Raw genomic sequence first — 21648 nt, 5'->3', positions numbered from 1 at the left:
GATCAAATATCAGAAAGTTAAAATCAATGATAACTTTAATTATCAGTTAGTCTGTTGATTATTTTTCTTGATCTTACTGATTTCTTACTGATCGTTTTGTCTATAAAATGTCTGAAAACAGTGAAAAACGTCTACCACAATTTTCCAGAGCCCAATGTGACATATTGCAAATTGGTTTTGTCCAACGGTCAAAATCCAGACGTGCTGAATGACATAAATTACATAAAACAGAGAAAATCAGAAAATACTCACTTCCAAGAAGCTAGTGCCTTGCTTTTGTTGTCTCCCAAAGAGAAAATTGTCTTTGACTGAATAAAAAAGACATGTCACAAAATAAATCAATAAAAATACACACTTCATTCACAAAAAACGTGTATGCAATTCAAAATACAAGAATTGTAAAACAAATGAATGTTTGTAAATATTGTGCTTAAGCACCTGTACCTCTTACCAGAATTCATCAGCTCATACTGAAAGTTCAACACATGAAAAGCGTCAGATATATAGTAATCATAATGGCCTGTTGAATAGTTGACATTTAATTTTCTGTCAATCAACTTATCGTTTGAGCTCGAGTAAAAATGTGTTTTTCAACTGACATTTATAGATGTGTCTAGTCAACTGGTCAGTATCTAACTTTAAACTGCTTCAACTTAGATGCTGTACATGTAACACGTGTCCAGCTATTAGTTATCAAACTTTAACGTCAGCACCAGCTGCTCTGTTTGTGTTCCTCCAATTGTGAGGTGAGTTTTACTTCACACATCCCCAGCGGATTGCCACTGATCGATCTGTTTCCTTCCAGCTGGAAAGACACTCAGATTGTTCTCTGTATTTTCTCGACATTGCTTTGATTAATTACCATGCAGTAAAAATACAGTGTGATTGATCAATCACTGCCATCTGCTGAGTCAGCCAGATCCTAAAGTCCCTCCTCTCCTGATCAGTTTAGTTAGTAGTCAAAGGCCTAAATAACAGCTACATTTGTTAAAATAATGGCTTTTGATGGGTGCAGTAGCACTTTTGCACATTTTCCTGGAAAGATAATAATAGTTTAATAAGAGTGTAATAATTTATCTGATAGATGCAACTTCCATAGTTTTTTCATGTGTGCTAAAATTCAGCCCTTTTGGTCTGGCATTTTAGATATTTTTGATAGGAGTCATTACCTCTAATCTAGAACCAGACTCTTTATGTATCATCCTCGGCTCATCTGAATCAGCGGTGAACGTTACTACAGCTCAGAAACTTTTTCTTTCCTATCCCCTCATCACAAAAAAAAACAAATATTGGAAGAAAACTACTTCCCGAACATTTAAAATGTGGCTGAATAACTTAACACTTTACATTTAGACAAGATTTGATTTGCTTCAAATGTCCAGTGTGTAGGATTTAGTGGCATCTAACGGTGAAATTGCAGATTTCAACCATTTGAATACCGCTCACATCACCCTCCCTTTCCAAGCGTGTAGGAGAAACTACGGTGGCTGCGAAAAACGCGAAAGGCCCTATCTAGAGCCAGTGTTTTTTTTTTTTGTTTTGTTTTTTGTCCGTTCTGGGCTACTGTAGAAATAACATGGTAGTGGTGCTACATGGCAGCCTCCGTGGAAGGGGAAACGCCCCCTATGTAGATAAAAACGGCTTATTCTAAGGTGATGAAAACACAACAATTCTTATTTTCAGGTGATTGTCTTCTAATTCATTAGATGACAATCAGCATTTTTCACCTTTGCAATATTTTAAATTATCATATGTGAAAGAATGTGAGTAAAGAAATAAATGGAATTTCGGTGGTTTAGGGTTAACATGAGGTACAGTTCAACAAAAGCTTAGTGGACCAGCAAACAGCACTCACTCCTGATTACCCTGATATGAAATTGTGTTTGAAAGGTCGACAGAGTTTGACCATGGCCTTCAAGTGGAGTGTATCTGTGTGTTTGGGGAATCCAGAAACGGGGTAGCAGTGCTGATTTAATGAGCGCTGACCTGGGAAAAATGTTTGTATTCACTGCCCTGAGCATCTTCTCCTATCTGTCTATCTATGTCTTGACTCACCTCCTCCTATGCAGGTCCACCTGTTGAAGGACCAGCTGAGTGCGGAGGCCACTGCGCGGCTGGAGGCACAGGCTCGAGTCCACCAGCTGCTGCTGCAGAACAAAGACCTGCTGCAGCACATTTCCCTGCTGGTTAAACAGATCCAGGACCTGGAGACCAAGATGTCTGGACCAAACTCCAGTGAGTAGATCATATAAGACCACATATGTACAGTGTGTATATATATATATATGATTGCACGCTTGCACAGGCATGTACACTGTGTACAGCTGCAGAGAAACGTATATGAAGTGATGTGAATTTTGTAATTTGTGACTGATCGGCCTCTATTGGCAGCCAGTAAGAAATGTAACACCTGCAACAGGTGTCTGGCAGAGCTCCACAGCCACCAAATCCCTTCCAGCCCCTTTAGCTATCATGATCTAATTTAGACACAAAAAGGTAAAGAGACAGGTTAGCATGAAGGCATCCAACAAAAACATTAAGCATATGCTTGTAAATGATCAACGGCCCATCAATCATTCACTTACAGTAAAAGAATATTTTGGTCATGTGCAATAACAATGTCAAAACAATCTTAATTGTTTCTTAGTTAAATCCTATGAACTATAATAACCTCTGCCAAGACAGCACAGTCCTCTAAATGTGTTATTTCTACAATAGAAAATGTTTAGAAATGTGTGTTCTGCCTTTGGATCAAGCTGTGCATCATAGTACTCATGATAATAGACAATAGATAAAGTGCAGTAGCTCAGGAGAAAGTAACAAAAAATCAAAAATTTGTGTTTCTGTCTCAAAATATTTAGAAGTGATTTAACAAACTCACTTAAAGTGCACCTAAAACTACTTACTTCTTCCCTTGTCTTTAGCTCTCACTTCTCAACAATCTATTAACAGATTTCTCACTCACATATATCACAAAATAGTCCACAAGCAACACATGCCCTCTGTAATCATATACTACCTAAACCACTGTTCAAGTTTAAATAAAGACTACTACTACTACTACTACAACTTAAAAGACCTTTAGGTAGTTATCAATGCTCATAAAACACGATGTAAAACACTGTTCGCTACTTAATCAAAAGAAAAAACAGAAAGATAAACAAAGGACAAGAGACAAAGTAACATGTTAAAAAGACATACTGTAATAGACCTTTTCCTTAGTAACCTGCCTAGTTTACCTGGCACCCCCAACCCTCCCGAACCTCAGTAAAGGCATGAAAAACTCCTGAATCTGCCTAGGAAACAATATGGATACAACTTTGACTCAGTCAGCCATAAGTAGTTTTCTGTATCCCACAAAAAAGTATGAAAAAGGACAATGGAAAAAAATGGACATTGACGATGATAAGAAAAAATAAATGAAAGATGGACACGTGGAGGTATAAAGATGATAATTTAACATCTTACACCACCACCTCTAGGTCAACACACACTACCACTGACAGGTAAAATTCTTGCATGTGACACAGCAAACATCCAGCCATAATAACCATGACCTACACACTGAGAGAGCAGAAATATTCAGCTCTGTATACACTCATAGAGACAGCAGACAGAGTGAGTGTACTGCAGACCTTGACAGGTTTCTAAATGGCAATTCCTACATTAAAGCTTCTGAGTACCAGTATGAGACTAGATTCTGTTATCATATCAACCCCTAACCGCTCTGGTTATCATGCAACACACACATTCTGCCGCTGTTCTTGCATCCACGACCTCCTCTGTCCTCTCTGTCACTCTCCCCACAGCTTCACATATTGTTAAGCCTGTTCATCAGCTATTCAGACAGACAATCTTCTCTGCACTATCGCAGTCCAGCCTGCCCTCCAGTTGTCACCCTGCGAGAAACAGTCTTTTATCTTATCAGCCAACTTTACAGAAATTTGGTGGGGAAAGTATTTTCTCATTGCCACCTCTGCATGTTGGACATTTTAAATGCACCTCTATTCGCACAAGGTCAGGAAAACTGTTGGACATACTTGGAGGCAAAAAAAGTCTTAAATGGAGATAAAATTGTTTATTTACAGCACAATGAAATGCAATGGGCAAATGTTTTTAACACATTTACAATAATAGACCTTTCTCATGACACATTCTGACTTGTCAGATACAGGTACACAACTTACAACATCAATTATGGCTGCATTTCATCTGTAGTGTGTCAGATTCAGAGTGCTGGGATTGTGCATGCTGGCTCACTAGCATGGCTTATTGACACACCTAAATAGAAAGGAGCCATCATTAATGTTATTAGTTACACCGTCCTTTTCCTGCTACCACAATTGAAAATGTCCCCCATGAGAAAGGTCTATTTCACAGATTTCACACATTTAGTAGAATTTTACAGCATGAAACGTGGTCAGACTATAGATGAGAAGAGTTGGGGATCCCATGCAATAGGTTTAAGCCCTGTTCACTGCTTGATCACTAGAAAGTCTCTTAAAGGAATACTCTCCTTAAGATATATGTTTTGAGTATCCAATACTCACCAACTGTAGGCTTGAAAGGTGGCTCTGAAAAGTTTATTTGCTTTATCTGCTGACTTCCTAAAGACTTCTCCCATGTGTGGTGTGAACCCAGGGTTGCCCAGCAAAAAAGTTGAACCTGGCTGAAAGTCTGCAGCAACGCAATACGACGTCTTCCAGGAAGTATTCATATTGTTTAACTCGCGATTGTTGTGATGAAAGATAAAATAGTTGCAGCCGAGATAACTTTCCAGAGTTGTCTGTGAGTATTACAAACTGTTGTGCAGCGTTTTTGCGTCTGACATTAATCTGTTACACCAACTGGACTTCCTGGATTGTATTTTATGTCTCACCGGTACCTTAAACAACACTACCCCACCAACGCAGCCCCCTGTGCTGTTTTACCACAGGGCTGTTTTCGGTCTGAATCCCCACTAACTTTGTAATACATATTTTCATTTGTGTTTCTTTCACGCTCCATGTGTGTCTGAGAAAACAGTGTCGCAAGCTTTTCCCAGACTTTAAATTTCAGACGCACAACAGAGAGAAGCAGATTATACTGCAGGAGTTGTTTGAGAAGTTTCTATGGATATTTTTATTGATGTTGTTGCTGATTTTTTAAAAACACTATACAGTAACTGCTGTGAATCCAAACTGACTACAGCTGCCGTCCTCCATGAAGGAACGAACTACAAACTTTTCAGAGTCATCTTTCATGCTTACTAGGGGTTAGTATTTGATACTGAAAAGGTGGAATATTCCTTTAATGTATCTTTCTCTCAGTTTTTGAGCTCCCGTTCTTTTCTCTGTGCCCATTAAGAAGGAAGCAAAACATGTTTCACTGAGCAGCCCTGATGATGATGAAATGCTTTGTAACATGTTTTTTTTTTTTCTTTTCTTGCTTACCCAATACAAAAACACATTGATTAATTGGTAACTTGTTGATGTTGTTAGAATTTTCAAGGAGCAGTAATCTGCTATCCACTACAATTCACAGATATCTATATCACATACATTATTCTTCTGCCATGATCCAACAGGAGGGGTGATAGCAAATGAATTTACATCAAGGCACAGTGGAACTTTTGAATGTGGTATAAAATATTTGATCTGTCCTTTATTCCTTGTCTCTCCCTCCCTCTGCTCATTCATCACTTTTTTGCTTCCTTTCCCTCTTTTTTTACCTTATCTCCTCTCTCCAGTGGGATCTCAGGACAGTTTGTTAGAGATCACCTTCCGATCGACAGTAACGTCAGTGATCTGCGACCCCACAACACCTAAACCTGAGATGTCTGCCCTCAACCTGCCCGCGCTGGGCACCACTGATGGGACCAGCAACGCCTTCTCATCTTCCAATGGGACTCTGGGAAGCCCCCTAGGTAGGGACCAGTGTCTTCTCAAACTGGAGTGTTTCCGTTTCCTCCCAGGGCCTCCGGCTCCTCGCCTCCCCTCGCCTCCCCCGCTGCTCAAGGCTAACAGGCCAGACAGCAAAGGTCAAGAGGTGTCTGAGGGCACAGCAAAGTTGTTGTCCTGTGATGTCAAATCTCTGGGCTGCCTGGACTTTGCCAGCTTTCGCGAGTCAGGTATCGCCTCAGAGTACGAGTCGAACACAGACGACAGCGATGACAGGGAGGATGAGGATGAGGGGGAGGACGATGAGGAGGAGATGGAGATCTTTGGCTGGGGGACGGACGAGGAGACACTAAGGCTGCTTAATGTTCTCAACAGACAGGGAACTCCTGACTGTCTGGGAGATGAAATAGCAGTGTAACTGCTCCCCTGAAGAATCCTGTTGAGATAAAACACAATAGCCTTGACCTGTTTTTGTCCATTCACTTCAAACTACTCTGTGGGAATAACCATGTAGCGAACTAACATCTGTCAGACGTGCACATTTATATATACAAGGCTTACACCAATATATTGGTGTAATATAGTTGCAATTGCATATAAGAGAAAGGAACAACTCAAATAGATAAATAAACAAAAACAAATTTGCTGTAGGCGGAAGGAACTGAGGTATAGACAACTTGAGTAGCCCTGATCTGGTCAAATTACATATCACAGTCTTTATTTATTTATTTATTCATTTATTGCACTGGTTAAGTTGCTATAAGAACTTTCCCCTCCCTCCAGTGTGTCTGTTTTCACATACATATCATTAATATATATATATATTTATCAAAGTATTTAATACTTTTATTATTACTATGTTGTATTAAAGGCATAATGAGTAGGATTTGTCGGATGCTCTTTGTAAACACACGATTCAATGTTGGCCCTTCCTCAACGGCTCAACGAGCGAGCGAGACAGCATCGGTGGTCGATTGAGCTAGAGAGTGAATGAGAGAGAGAGGGAGCGGCGTTATCGAGAACAAAGCAGTGAATCAGAGAAACGAAACGGTATTTTCTGATTGTTTCATGGCAGTTACGTTCTAAAGCACAAAAAAATACGGCCACACCTCCGCACAACCCTATGGGAAGGAGCCACATTGCCGGATTTTGTGTGAATGCAGCTGAAGCCATGCTTCATCCTGTCCGCTAGCCTCTGCTTTGCGTGTGTGTGTAGCTCAGCCCTGCTCTCAGTCAAACAGACACACAGACTGCCGCTAGTTTTTATAGAGTCCTGACCTCACACCCTGCGCGCTGCCCAAAGGTTGACACGAAGAAACGTTTTTGTTTTTTAGGAAAATCCTCCTCACTATGCCTTTAAGTATCAAGACTGTCAGACAGTCCTGGATCAGGGCTATGAATGTACAGAGGCACCAGAAACAACTGGGTTTCCTGCTAAGTTTTAAAATCAGCCTGAGTCCAAGCCGTCACACTCCACTCAGAGTCAGTGCACGTCGTCAGCTAGGGCATATGTCTGTAACTGTCACATTTATTTTCTGTTTGCTGCCAAAAAAATACGTAGTTTATTTACAGTCAAATTCGTGTGGATAAAATAAGAAGATAATTCACTTCACATTCAGTCGGAACACACCTTAAGAATATTAGTTTCACCTTAAGTATCCCCTATTGGTCACACCTGTAATACATGTGTCAAGAGACAACTGTGTGAATCTAATCTTTAATCTATATGCATACTCATATAGTCTTGTTTCTTAAAACCCATTTTGCTTCTTTCCTTCCTTTTCTTTTGCCTCTTTTCTTGATTACTCACACAGACCTCTTATCCATATATCACACACACTCCCAAAATCTCCTCCCAGCTCTGTTGATGAATTTCAATTTGAGAGCTCTATAACAAAATCCTCCCTTCGAAAAATTTTAATTGCAAGTTAGTCTGACTTTATCATGAAGATATCAGGATTTAACATGAAATCAAACCAAAAGCTAAGGTTAGTTCAGAGGCAGGCTTTCAGTTCGTCAGGATTGGGAGCATAGCTGTCAGTCATGCTGGCAGGAACAAGACGACAGGGTTTGGGGCTGGAGAGACTGATGAGCTCTTGTCCTTGCTGGAGTGAAAAGTGACTCTTCTGCTGAGCAAAGATGAACACTTCAACCAAATCCGTGGAGGAACTTTATTGCCGTCTCTATGTTTGGAGAGGGAAAGCCCTTTCTTGCTCAGCTCATAATTAATCAAAGACTATTTTTAGACAAAAAATCTGTATCTGTACTGTATGTACAAACTTTGTTTTCTACGTCATCCCACAGAACTGTTGAACTGCTCCGTCCTTGACTTCTGCAGGCACCCCTCTTTCTGTCTCCTCACAATTTGTTGACTTGGTAGTCAGAGCATGTTTGCACTCTTGTCCACACATTTCCCCGCTTTTTAATTTATGCAAAGCCGGGATTAGTTGGACCTCGAGGAACACTGTTTGTTTCTTTTATTCATCGTGTAAACAAAAACTCTTCCCTCCTGCCAGAACAGCAGCTCACGGATGACAGCCAAAAGTGGTCTCGTTTGTTTAAACCCAGCTCTGTGTATGGCCTCCAAGCACAATGCCGTATTAAAGTATTCATTTTGTTTCACGAGGAAAGCCACAGAGTTTTCTTTCTACGTACTGTAGCCCCAGTTTATCAGAGCATTTCTGTCAAATAAATGCAGACAGGCCAGTATTTGGCTAAGGTAGATGCTGCAGAGATTTAAAGGGGAACCAGGCCAATTCTCAATGTGCTCACTATCTTTTGGAAAGAGCCTTAGCCTGATAGGATCAAACCAATCTAGTGTGAATCCAGTAAACTAACTCCCAGTTAGCCACTTGCTTTCTGAGGGTGTTTGTATTAAAGGATAACAGAGATTCAATCAGAGATGTTATTTCTCTGAAAGTTTGTTTGGAAATTTGGACCAACTTTGCTGAATCAATCTCTGTAAAATGTGTTGGGTCCAGTGGTTCTATCAAAACTATTCACACAGCTTTGACACAAATGAGGGCTATTTGACGTTTAGTGCCAGGTTGATGTCTTCATGGGTCCAAAATTTGGACTTGATCCAAAATGAACCTGTGGAATAAAAACTTTTTTTTTTTAAAGGCCCAATGAAAGGGATCCGAGGATAGACTCGATCCAAAAAAGCAGGCAGAACACCACCACCGGCAGCAGCATGATGCTCCACAAATTAACGAGCAGCCACTATCAAAAAGAGTGGAAATGCTTGTTGAGGTGAGACCGTTCACACTCTCTGTCTCACCTCACCTGTTTTTCTCCTGTGATGGTGATGATGATGATGATGAACCATCTGATCAGAGTCTGTAGCAAGTCCACTTGGATCCACTTAGGTATTAGACATATTGTCACACAGACCTGAGACCTGCAGCGATGAAACGGGAACCTACCCGGATCAGAATAGACTGAATTTAATTTTGATTTGGCCTGGCTCGGGTCCTGGGTTTGGTTTCTGTTACTAGGGACCAAGTGGTCTCTTGTCCCAGGTACCCAAACAAGAAGATATTACTTGTTGATTTAGAGTTAAATTGTATGTCTGTCCATTCTTAATATAGTGTTTATTACAGAAATGACAGGAAATAAGGGGAGAGACAGATGCAGAATGACCCTGGCCGAACTCAAACCGTGGATGGTGGGGTTCATGGTCAGCACGAGGGCGATCCGTCATTACATTTTCCACTTGGGATGTTTTCTTTTCATTTAGATGGAAACAAGACTAAACAATTGCCATGAAATTAGAAATTAGACTCGTGCACCTTTTCAAGGTAAAAAAGATAAGGCAAAAGATAGGAAAGGAGCTCACGGCTTGAAGGTATTAATAAACAGATGTTTCATCTCCAAAAGGGAGCTGTGAACTATAAAAATGCCATTTAAATCACATTTCAGCAACTGATGCAATCAACGTCAGATAATATGATGAATTTAAAATGAAACAGCTCTTTAAATCGACCAAAAATATATTCAGACCTGTTGTAATAAATCGTCAGTTAAATACATCTCTACACTGATATTGCAATAATTGAAAAAGGTGGCCCCCTTTCATGATTCAATAATCCCATTTAATCAGAGTATTAGATTATCAGAACAATATCAGGCTCAATCACATTTTTGACTTATGTAGAGAGAGGTTACCTGGAAGCCTGGAGACGAGGGCTTGTCTGGAGAACAGTGAAAGTGATCATTTGAAGGTGTTATCACTACGTTATTTTATTTTTAATTACTCATGTCCTCCCTCTTGTGCCCTCGACCCACAAATGTGACCATTTAAAACAGAGTAAGGCAGAAAGTCAAAGTCCAGTGGCTCATTCACCTTGATGAGTTGTCACCTCACCTGACGTTGAGGACATTGGTGCCCATACAAAACATAGTAAACACACAGAAAAACTGTTTCCAGTACCTGTCAAATTTAATTTTGTCTAAACCTAATGCTTAAACCTCAACCTAAAGCTATTTCCACAGTTCCAAGTCACCAAGAATTTACAATATTCACACAGAACCAAGCAGTTAATAAGTAACGGATAATACCCAGCAAGTACTTTTCACAATTGTAATGTATGACTGACTTAGTTTTTACACAAATAACACTACCTCCAAGCTCTTTTGCTAGAAAGTAATGGACACCTGGCAGCCTATCAGAATGGAGACTTTTCAGTCGACATTGTATAATCTGTTTCTTGCAACACCAAAGATGCAATAGAAAAAGACTTTTGGAGTTCTGAGTTGTTTATTCTGAAATTTTGTTGTCGGAAATGTCTTTAACCAATTAAAACCGAGAGCATTTACGCAACCTTACGATACCATATTGAGGGCAAGATCATGAGATTAAGGCAATAGCATAAGTTTGTCATCATTTCTCAACCTACATGCACCATTTTTTTTTTAATTTCCTGAGTCATACCCGCATGATCAGGTCAACCCTAACAACAAGGCAGAAAAAGGAACAGAAAAAGACAAATAAAAACATTAAAATCCCACCTTAAATGTGCTGCCAGCTAGTGAAACTCACCATCCTTGCATCACTTTGACTCTTTTGCTAAAGAGTTGTGCGAAAACAAAACAAAGTAGAACACATCAAAGTGCACAGTTTCTTCCTGGACTTGGTACACATTGTTCCTGTGTAAAATTTGTGTGCACGCATTTTTTGCATTTTGCATCAAACTTTGATTCAGACTGCATCAAACTGTTCTGCAACTGCGTTTAGTCCTAACCCTGAAGTGGTCCTTTGAAAAAGATCAGTCAAAATGTTCTTACTTTACAGTATTTTCCTAATTTTTCTGTTCCTGTAAGGACATTATCATAAGTATAGAAATAAAACAAAGACTACGCACACAGGTTACAAACTTTGTTTTCTGTTTCTGCATTTTACCCTCGTGTTATAGACATTGCCATGTCTTAACTTGCATTTCTTTATTATAAAACCTGACACTTTTCTGTGTTCTAGCCTCTGGGGTAAATACTCTCGGTTCTCTCTCTTCGCCTTCCCTTTCATATCTTCTATATTTCTCTCACGTGTGTGCGACCTTAACCTTATTCTCCTGTCATCTCTTGAACTCAGCTCTTCCTCCAACCTCTCAAAATGTCCGACATACTGTATTTCTCAACGGTCTCCTGTTACTGATTTATCTATTAGCAATTCATGTTGTGTGGTGGCAAAAATAAGTACAGCCCTCTGCCTTTTACCTTGACAGAGATGCTGGAGGTCAGTTATCCTCATGTGAAGGTCCTGTGGTGGAGAGAGAGTTACAGGGAGAAGCTTTTCAGAAAATGTTGACTAATATTAATCGTCTGTTCAGGGGTTTGTAGTGAGATCACACGCAGAAGCAGAGGGGAGATTGGTTTCTTTTGTGAGTTATTTGTGTGGCAGGTTCTGTAAAGTTTTAACTCATTCCTAAATTCAAACTATCAGCATCTAATGAATTTATGGGATACAGTCGAATTCTGGCAAGAAGATGTGTGTATTTGTGGTTGCTGGCGAGTATATGCGAGAGTGAGGTCAGTCGTGGTCATCTACCATACTTCAGTGTCAGGAGACAGCTGGGACAATTGGTTGACACCGTAATGACCTTTTAGCATCCATAACAGACCCTCTGGCAGCAATATTTGTGACTCTGGGGTAACAGTAAGAAAGATAGCGTCTGTAGCTTCGGGAACTCAATCTGTTTCCGCATTGAAGTGTCTTTTATCAGACTTAGAAATGTGGGTTTGAGGTTTGTAATTTGTATTGACAGGCTGTCTGAAGGTCATGAAAAAAATCTCAAACTGTTGCAAGTATAAGGCCATAAAAGTCATTAAATCACATAATCCCAGTACAAAGCAATTTTTTCACATTTGCTCCCTGGATGAGCTCATCCTGTCCCTTCTTGTGTTACTTCTTTACTTGATCCTTTGGTCCATAAATGCATCTTATATTAGGTCTTTTAAACAATTCAATTTCACTCTCTTGTGTCGGACTCTATGCTTTAAACTGCTGATTTGCTGAGTCTAGTCTGATCTTAAATCTTTATCTCTCCCTCAGTTTGTCTCTCTCAGACGTTCTGTGGTTTCCTCCTTCTTCTCAGCATTAATTGATTGTCTGATGGGGCTTGTCATTGCCATCTGAGGACCATGTTGCCAACCAGTCCGACCAAGCAGAACAAGCTATGGTGACTTGTATCGATTTCCCCGTCACAGGCATATGTTGTTTGAAACTGGGGTTAACTACTGGGACAGCAAGGGAGCAGCGCGAATCAATACACTTCTTTACAAGCTCAGTCTGTCACCTGCAGGGAAACACTATAACACAATACCAAGCTTAGACCTAGGCAACCAATGTCTGACTCACCTACACATTCTCTGGATCTTAAAAATATTTCTGCTGGTTGGTTATGACATGTACTGTTCAGTCTTTAAGGAGTAGAACAGTATTGCTTTGGTTCTGTTTGCTAGCAAATTGGATTTGACCTTTACAATGAGGTTTAAGTGCTGACATTTACTTTTAAAGCAGTTGGAGGACGTTTACATCCATGTTTGGTGGACAGTGTAGGACAATGCAGCAGGACAGTGATCCTAAAGATATAGACAGGGCAACCAAGGAGTGTTTTAGGCCCAAACAGATTTATTCTTCACTGGTCGAGTCAGTCACATGACCTCAACCTGATCTTGTGTTTCACTGCTGAAGACCAGACTGAAGGCAAAAGCCCCCAAAACAAGCAGGAAGTCAAGATGGCTGCAGTACAGGCCTGATACAGCATCACAGGAGAAGATACCAAGGGGGATATTTACTAAGCCCAAAATACCTGAGTTTGTTCAAATAAAAGTACATACAGAATAAAATACACATATGAGCCACACATACATAAACAGCTACAGAGTATTGACTGTGCCTGTGAGGAGTTGGCTTAGGTTATTTTGTTAGTGTGAAGTAGTGTTGACAGAAACATGAGGGGTTAGTGGGTCACGTATAAACCGACCGTCACAGTGCTGAAATGAATGACCATGTACTTTTATTCCCTCTGCACCAGAAGAGCAGAGGGAATAAAGGACTTTTAAAGCCAAGCAATTAATCCTCTGAGCTCAGCGTTAATGATCAGAGCCAAACAGGACTCCACCTGCTTTGACTGTAACATTGAGTTATATTAGTGTAAATGTGTGTCTTTGTATTTGTCAGTGTGTGCTTTACCGAACTTCCAGATGGGAGCCGAAACGTCTTGATTCTGAAAACAGTGTCCAGATGACTACAACTGAAACCTTTTCTACAATTGGGTGTTTGTGTTATTTATCAAGCAAAAATGCCAAATAATTGCTGTTTTTTCTCTGTTATATATCGGTTTTGGACTGTTGGTCGGACAAAACAAGCAATTTGAAGACATCACCTTGAGCTACAAGAAATTGTGATGGGGTTTTTCAATTTTTTCTGACATTTCATAGACTAACGATTAAAAGTTAAATCAAAAAATAACTGACAGATGAAGCAATAATAAAAATCCTTAGTTGCAGCTCATGTGTACTTTAACTTTTGTGTGTATCCAGTGTAAGCATAGTCTGCTATTGTTTATACTACGGGTTGTTGCCTTCTGCAGCATTACATTCACAATCCCTGACCGCATTTTCCCATCAGGTGATTAGATTTAAACTGCCGACCTTCCACTAACATCTCTAACCTCTTGCCGCCACTGAAAAATCAGATTAGACTTCCTTGTGGAAGCGGTTTTCATGTATTTGCCTCACCATTCACACAAAAACTTATACACATTAAGAGGCAACAGAGACCTGAGCAAAGTTGCCCTCATGTTCTGACTAGATTTCGGCTGTGCATCGACATCTGGATGTGGTGGCAATTTGGTTTGATGGTCCCATGATGCCGAGCTACAGGCCATGCTGAGCTGCGGCTTGGCATGGCACATAATGTGGAACATGTGGAGCTCCAGATGTAAAGGGCTAACAGAGCAAACTGATCTTAAATCACAGCGCAGATGAATGACTGTTTCAGGCACATCTGTCTGCCAGCCTGTCTGCCTTGTCCCATTTCTTCGCTTTTTACGCTGCTTCCTTTGTGTTTCTTCACATATACGATGACAAAAGCAAGCTGACACTTTTAACACACACACAGGCTTGATTTAGAATTGAGATGAATGTCAGCATCAACCTTAAAGAGAACAACTCCCACTGAGGCTGCAGAACTCAAAGGGAAAGACAAGAGACACCGTTGATCGTTTTTAGCTTTTAGTCAGTAATATTTAACTTTTGTAGTTTTCCAGCACCTTTGGGATGAACTGGAACACTATGCGAGCCAGGTCTTATCATCCAACGTCAGTGACTGACCTCACTAAGGGAGCAAATCCCTACAGCCAGGAAAGCCCAGGGCTGGCAACATACATTAAATACATACATTTTACAAACATCCTTACAAGGATTGAAGGCCAAAAACACACAGAGAGACACAAAGAGAACCAGAAAGGGAGAAAGGCGGAGACTCAGAGAGTAATCTAATGCCCGGAACAACAGACTCGTTATTTTCTTGCAGCCTCATTTCCCTTGCTGTTTCATTCATGGCTACACTCGTACTTCTGTCTCTCAGATGCTCACACTCCAGGGAGCCTTGGGGTCAGACAGACAGTGATTTGGCCAATGGCTGGATGAATTATTGATCCGATGACTTTGATACGGAGGAGACTGAAGCCACCCAAACATGTCTGGCTACAACCTGCAGTCCTATAGTCTGCTGTTTGTATGCTATCCCATTTTTTTTTCTCTGCCCAATTTTTCCTGTCGTTGTCAATATAGCGGGCAATATAACCTAAATTTTAGATCACGTTATTTTTATCTTTGTACATTAACAGAGTTGTCCTAATGATTAAAAAAAGATTTTATGATTACTGAAACCTTCTGGGAACATGCATTTCAGCAGTAAAGTTACCTTATAGTTTTGTTTTGTGTAACTGCACCCCCAAATTCCCTCCCTCCCCAGCATATTTAAAAAATGCAGCAGAGGACTGCAGGACAAACACTGTAGGGGGCGTGGCCTCGTGTGTGCCGTGGTAGGTAAGGTAGGTAAAGGTAAGACACCAACCAGCGTGAGCAGCTGCTGTCAGACTCTCTGTGTCCACGCTGGGAACACACTGGAGCTTTGACAGTCAGAAGCACATTCATGGCCCTTTGTAAAAGTTTCTGTGTGGTACCTGTGTCGTAGCTGAGCTAACATTAGCGGTTCAGAGAGGCCGAGAGTGTCTGTGGGGGAGTGTCAGTACATAGCCGTAGCCCTGTTGTTTATCACGAGATCATCATGAAGGCGAAGAATGCAGTCCGGTGCTGCTTCTACAGCCGTCAAAAGCACATGTCTGAAGCATTGCATCAAAATTGAAAAATACCAAGTAGAGGTTTAGCAAAAACTAGCATAAACTTTTGTGAATGATGCATCTCAAACTGCATATATTTGAAAATTAGCGCTGTTTCACAGACTCCCACTCAAAGGCAGGGGGAGGTGGGTCACCCACATCTGATTAGAGGGCGTTAACATTCTTTTATATATATATATATATATATATATATATATATATATATATATATATTATATAAATGTCATGACATAAATTTGTCCCAAATGGTCGACGCTATGTCAGCACTGGCCTTGTGATGTTCAGGGTGATTTAAAACAGTAAATGGCATGTTGAGCCATTTTCAACTCATGAAATGCATCATATCAAGTTTTAAATTTGGTAAGACTGTTAATATTAGCACCAGCATTGATGTGTTTCATCACAGTACAGTCAATAATTTAGTTTACAGCTCAAAAAACACGTTTAAGAGTGCAGTATCTTTTGAGATCAGATATCATAATGTCTGAAGAGTCAACAACTCCTACAGCTTAGCTGTGATGTTTAATGTATTTCAAGTATTATTTTCTGATGAAGATTTGAATTTCCTGCATTGACTGCTTCTAGTTTGGTCAGTAATTTCCCAGAATGTTATGAACAAGTGCCAGCAAGTGGAGTGAACTCATTCCATGTGGCTGTGGGTTTTACATCCATGTGGAGAGGGTATTACCGTAATAGTGTAGTAAGTTAAAGAGAGCAAGCTTTCCCAGCTGAGAAAACCTGACATTTGTTCCCTTTAATTAGAAGTAAGTAGAGAGGTTGGAGCAGTATCTTAGCATCCTTTATGATGGGTTTCTCCCCATGCATCATTATTTTGAAATCTAGTGCAACATAGTGAGTCTGAAAAGAATGTCAATAAAACTGACATTTACTCTTGATGCTTTTGCACCAAGACTTTTTTGATTGTAGCTGCACTGGAAATATGTAGACATAAAAACTAGACTCAAAAACGCAAAATATGTCACTTTATGGCAATGTTGGTCAGTCAGTCCACCACTTTGGTCCAGACTGAAATATCTCGAAAGCTACTGGATGGATTAGCATGAAGTTTGGCACATATATCCTTGATGCCCGAAAGGTGAATACTACTGACTTTGGTGATCCCTGACTTTTCATCTAGTGCCACCATCAGGTGAAAGTTTTCACTTATCCTGTCACATTTTTCAACATCTACTAGATTGATTGGCACAAAATCTTGTGCCAAACATCAGCATGGTAACATTGTGACTGTGAGCTGACATTAGCATTTCGTTTAAAGTCCCACTGTAATTAAGTACAGCCTCACAGAGCCTCTAGCATAGCTGTAGACACTTGTATATTTATATGTAACCTTTCAGCATTTTTGATAATACTGTTCAGGTGGTAATGGGTTGCTGGTGGCACGACCTGTTTTTTAAGATCTAGTCAACAGTGCTGGATGCTCAGTTTCTATATAGCTTACAGTTGTTGACTTGTGGTTGGACTATTTTTAACAGAAACAAACTTTGTGACGATGAGTCTACAGATGTGTTTGCACAGTCAAATGAAGAACATTTTCCTCCAGTCTTTCTTGCTGACCTGGTAGAAACTGTCTAGTTTGGGCAAATTTAAACTTAAGCACAGATTTCCATCTACATCTCCATCTCCACTTGCTGAGCTGTCTTGTCATTCTGCTCTGTCCCTATCTAACCTGTATGACATCCATTTTCCATTCAGGGGACACACTAATGCCAGTGTCCATGTTTGTGTCATTGAGAGACGCTTTAGATAGGTACTAGGATACTCTGGCTGCTCTTTCAGAGTTTGTGGAAAATAATATCATAATTGAATCTCATTTTTCTAAACAGAGGAAGTGCAGCTCAAGTATCTAATGGGGTCTGCAAGGTCATGGCAGGATACCAGGTGAATTGTTTGCAAGGCAGCAGGAAAAATACTTCACATTTAACCATAACATTAGACAGAAACATTAGACTTCTGTAATGCTGAAGTGAACAAGGCAGTGGACATTTTGAGTGGACCAGCTAAGAGGCAATTTAAAAAGATGCTCTTCAAATTGTTTTTTAGGAGCTGGATCGGGTTACCGAAACAAATGCTATCTGTGGGATAGTACATCATCAAATCTGTGTGTTAACTACTTTTCTGGATTCAGGTTCATGCAGGTCCCGTTTTCTCAGGGCCCAATCTGACTCAGATCTGACAACACACAGAAAATTCATTATACTCCACAATCCATGTCGACCCACAATGTCTTCCTCCCTCACTAACTGGTTTGCTGCTCTGACATATTTCTCTCAGTGCTGCCACTGGCCAGACATAATGCAAAAAGTGCTACAGAATGTAATCTGCTGCTTGCATCATTATTGCATGCAGATCAGTGTAGTATTGCAGTCTTAAACAACATGAACAAAAAGGTTCATGTTACCAGCCATCCTGGGCTGTATTTTGAAAATTTTTTGTTACTTTGCCTACTCTTTACGTACTACTACATGTAACGCATTTAACACCAAATATTCCACAAATATGTGCTAAAGAAGGAGAATTTTTTTGTACCAGAGATCTGTCTGTCAAATCCTGCAGCCTCTCTGTCTGTCTGAGATGCCTTAGACATGATCTGAAGGCAGAAGGCTGAGACTGAGTTGTGCTGCAGTAATTGCTCTTCTATTGAACAGTCAGGGCAGGTCGGCTCACCTCATCTTACTTCTCCACCCTGTTTACAAAAATGTAATCAGTATTGGATTCAGTGGAGATTATGTGAGATTATTCATTGCATGGTCTAAATTCTAGAGAAGAGCTTCATTAGTATTACTTGTGATGGAGAATTTTAGCGTTGCACATTCAGAGGCTTGTTTCAGTGTTTCATTAGTATTAATTTCACTTAACAGTTTTGGTGCCATGTAGCCTAAATGCTGTTCCTGCCATTAAAACTATCCCAAAGGGAAAACCAGAGCCGTTGTGTCTGAAAGGGTTACTTCAGGTAGAGGAGGAAAAGGTGGAAGAAGAAGAAGAGGAGGAGGAGAAGATGAGTCGGTTTTGTTAATGGGGCTTCTGTTTTCCCCTGAGACAGAGGGGTCAGACCGGGAGGATCAGCCTGTCACAGCAAGATAGATGCTGACTGATGTTTTTGGGGATGGAATTCAAAGTTTGCTGCCCTGCTCTGTTTACGATTAGGTAGGCCCTGTTTAAGAAGAGGAGGGCAGGTCGGCTGTGACACAAGAGGAAGAGGGGTCAGCTTTGTAGATGGAGCCTCAGTTATCGGCAGAGTTCAGAGTTTACTGCTGTGCTGTCAGTTCCTCCTGATGCACTACTGAGTGCAGGAGAAAAGGCACATCTGGCTAATTAGATTAGATGAATAAAACTGAAATGATGCCCTAGGGGGTAATTAGCCTCGAGAATAGCCTATGGATAAGAGTGGAGACAGAGAGTACTGAAGATAATTCAACTAATTAATGCATGAACATCGACAATCATGCAGGAAATAAATATATCAAAATATGGCATTTCAATTTCAAATCCATATATAAATCATTTTCTGGTCATATGAGTAGTTTTGGTAGGCATTGACAAACAAGGTATTTTATTGGTATAGAGACTTTACAATATCCTCTAGATAAGAAACAAATACTGTATATAATCCATACAACTCTTCTCAAATACTTAGAAACCCATATATACACACACAGGAGTTTTTAGTTTCTTTCTATATACAGAACGTCATGAATGTTACATCTGATCCTCCAAGATTGGAAGTGAAATCCCCAGACGCGGCCAACTTTCCAAGTAGGAAATGACTAAAAGCAGACACAGAGTGAGGATGTGAAAGGCAGCGTGTCAGTCAGATAAATCAGAGACTTCCTCCATTAATCCAGTCCTGCATGCAGTCCCTCATCAGTCTGAGACAGACCCCCACCAGAGCCCACCCACTTTAATCATTCATGTTATAATGACCCCAGATAAAAAATTGATGAGCGGCTCTACCTCTCGTGTGTGTGTATGTGTGTGTGTACTTGTACCTGCTACATAGTGAGGACTAAAACACGTTTTTTACCTACAGAGTGAGGACATTTTTGGAAAGTGAGGATATTTTGGCCGGTCCTCACAACTTCAAAAGGCTGTTTGAAGGTGACGACTTGGTCTTAATGGTTTGGTTAGAATTAGGTTATGGTAAGGGTAAGGGTTAGGCATTTAGTTGTGATGGTTAAAGTTTGGGTAAGGGGCTAGGGAATGCATTATGTCAATGACGGTCCTCACAAAGATAGAAGTACAAGGATGTGTGTGTGGGAGGTATTTTTCTTCCCTGCTTTCAAACCTGAGACATGATTAGCTTCACTTAGACTAATACTTCTCCTCTCACACACACACACACACACACGCATATCTTAATGTTGCCAGGTGAAGAGCTCTAATTTAATACATCAGTGATAATGACCCTGTCTGGCCTGAGGATTAGTGTTTGTGTCTTCAAGTGAGTGTGTTTCAGGTCACTCATCCTCTCAGCCTGACACTCATCTCTCACATATTGTGCCCTCACAGCGTCTCGCTCTGATGCAGCTTGGCCCTGATCTGTTGCACCAGAACATCATTACACTCTGCAGCGCTCAATCCACTCAATGTTTTAAGGGGAAAAAATGAGGTGTATCTTTGATTAAAATTTTTAAATAAAACTGCAAAAATCTAATTATCATTGTGATAGACTGAAAAAAAACGATTTAAGATTTAAGCAGAGGACATCCTGAGCTGTCATTGCAACCAGAGCACCCTGTTTACCTTAAACTGTTTTAGACATGTTGCAGAAGGAATCAGAACAATTTCTTTTCTTTCTGAATATTGACTTAAGGCTGGAACATACATTCCCGGGCTTCTCATAGGCGATTGTACACAGGGGTTGTTTGGAGATGTTCTTCGGTGTATCCTCGCACAAGAATAATTCTAGCTTTTGTTACCTAATGAGTCCTCAAAACTTGGTTTTCATAAAACAAGGTAAAGTTCTGCCATGTTTCAGGAATTTCCCAGAAATAACTGTTGGTGCCGTAGAACAATACAGAACAAGCAGATCTGTGCACTAGCATCAAGAAAACGGCTCTTCATTCTTGTTTATTTAAAAACATTTTTTTACTTCCAATTGACAAAATAATCTCAACTTAAGGTTCACTTACTCTAGAGCTTTCGACCATCGTCATCAGTAGTACGTTTGTAAACTGTAGATGTTCAAACTTGTCATCCATGTTGACTTAAAGGTTGAGCTTGACAGTTCATTCTTGACCTTGGAAACAGCAGTTGACAAAACCATCTCAACTCAAGGTCCACTTACTCGCTTTATCTAGAGCTTCTGACCGTTTCACATGGTCCTCGTCAGCAGATTGAGTTTGATGTTTGATGGTTGAAATCTTAAGAGCTCCAGAACTTTGCATTGTAAATCTGCGAGATTATTTCACCCCATTTGCAAATTTAAGGACTTTTTTGTAGTCACAAACTCAAATCAGCGTAAAAGTCTCAACAAAACTTGTTATACCACTACAGATCACTGAAGAGAAGAAAAAGCCTGTGTGTGTGTGTGTGTGTGTGTGCGCTTGGCTCAGTGTGTGTGCTGCGTCTCGGTGACAGAAGTGGGTTACCCTCAGCTAAGAACAAAGTTAAGAGTTTAGCACTTTGATCAGTGATGCCAAAGACGAGCCGAGCTAATTACAGCCTCACGCTGGCTGCCTGGCAGAGTCGAGTCGAAGTCACAGAGGCGCTCCCTGAGAGGTCGAGATAGAGGATGTCTGTGAAAAATGACCCTGCAGTGAAAAATATACATTATTGTGGAGCAAAAATCTGTAATCGCGGTGTGAGGAGCTGATGTGTTTATCTATGTCAGGAGTAATCGCACTTTAATTAAACACCAAAAAGGGTGTATAACTATAAAA

General features: G+C 40.4%; 1 protein-coding gene across 4 annotated transcripts in view; it reads left to right on the top strand.

Moving 5' to 3' along the window:
- The window catches only part of nos1apa (nitric oxide synthase 1 (neuronal) adaptor protein a), a 176605-nt gene that overhangs the window by 142731 nt on the left and 12226 nt on the right, over positions 1 to 21648 (top strand). For 2 of the 4 annotated variants that reach the window (XM_044198866.1, XM_044198867.1), the window contains exons 9-10: positions 2070 to 2235; positions 5729 to 5905. In XM_044198866.1, the coding sequence (XP_044054801.1) occupies positions 2070 to 2235; positions 5729 to 5905 (343 nt within the window). Of the gene's footprint in view, positions 1 to 2069; positions 2236 to 5728; positions 8502 to 21648 lie in introns of those variants that run through there. The other 2 variants (XM_044198868.1, XM_044198869.1) reach the window with 1 other exon arrangement.

Source organism: Siniperca chuatsi, linkage group LG6 (assembly GCF_020085105.1).
Source record: "Siniperca chuatsi isolate FFG_IHB_CAS linkage group LG6, ASM2008510v1, whole genome shotgun sequence".
Classification (NCBI taxonomy): domain Eukaryota; kingdom Metazoa; phylum Chordata; class Actinopteri; order Centrarchiformes; family Sinipercidae; genus Siniperca; species Siniperca chuatsi.
The sequence above is the reverse complement of the archived record's forward strand: the minus strand, read 5'-3'. Positions and strand labels throughout refer to the sequence as shown.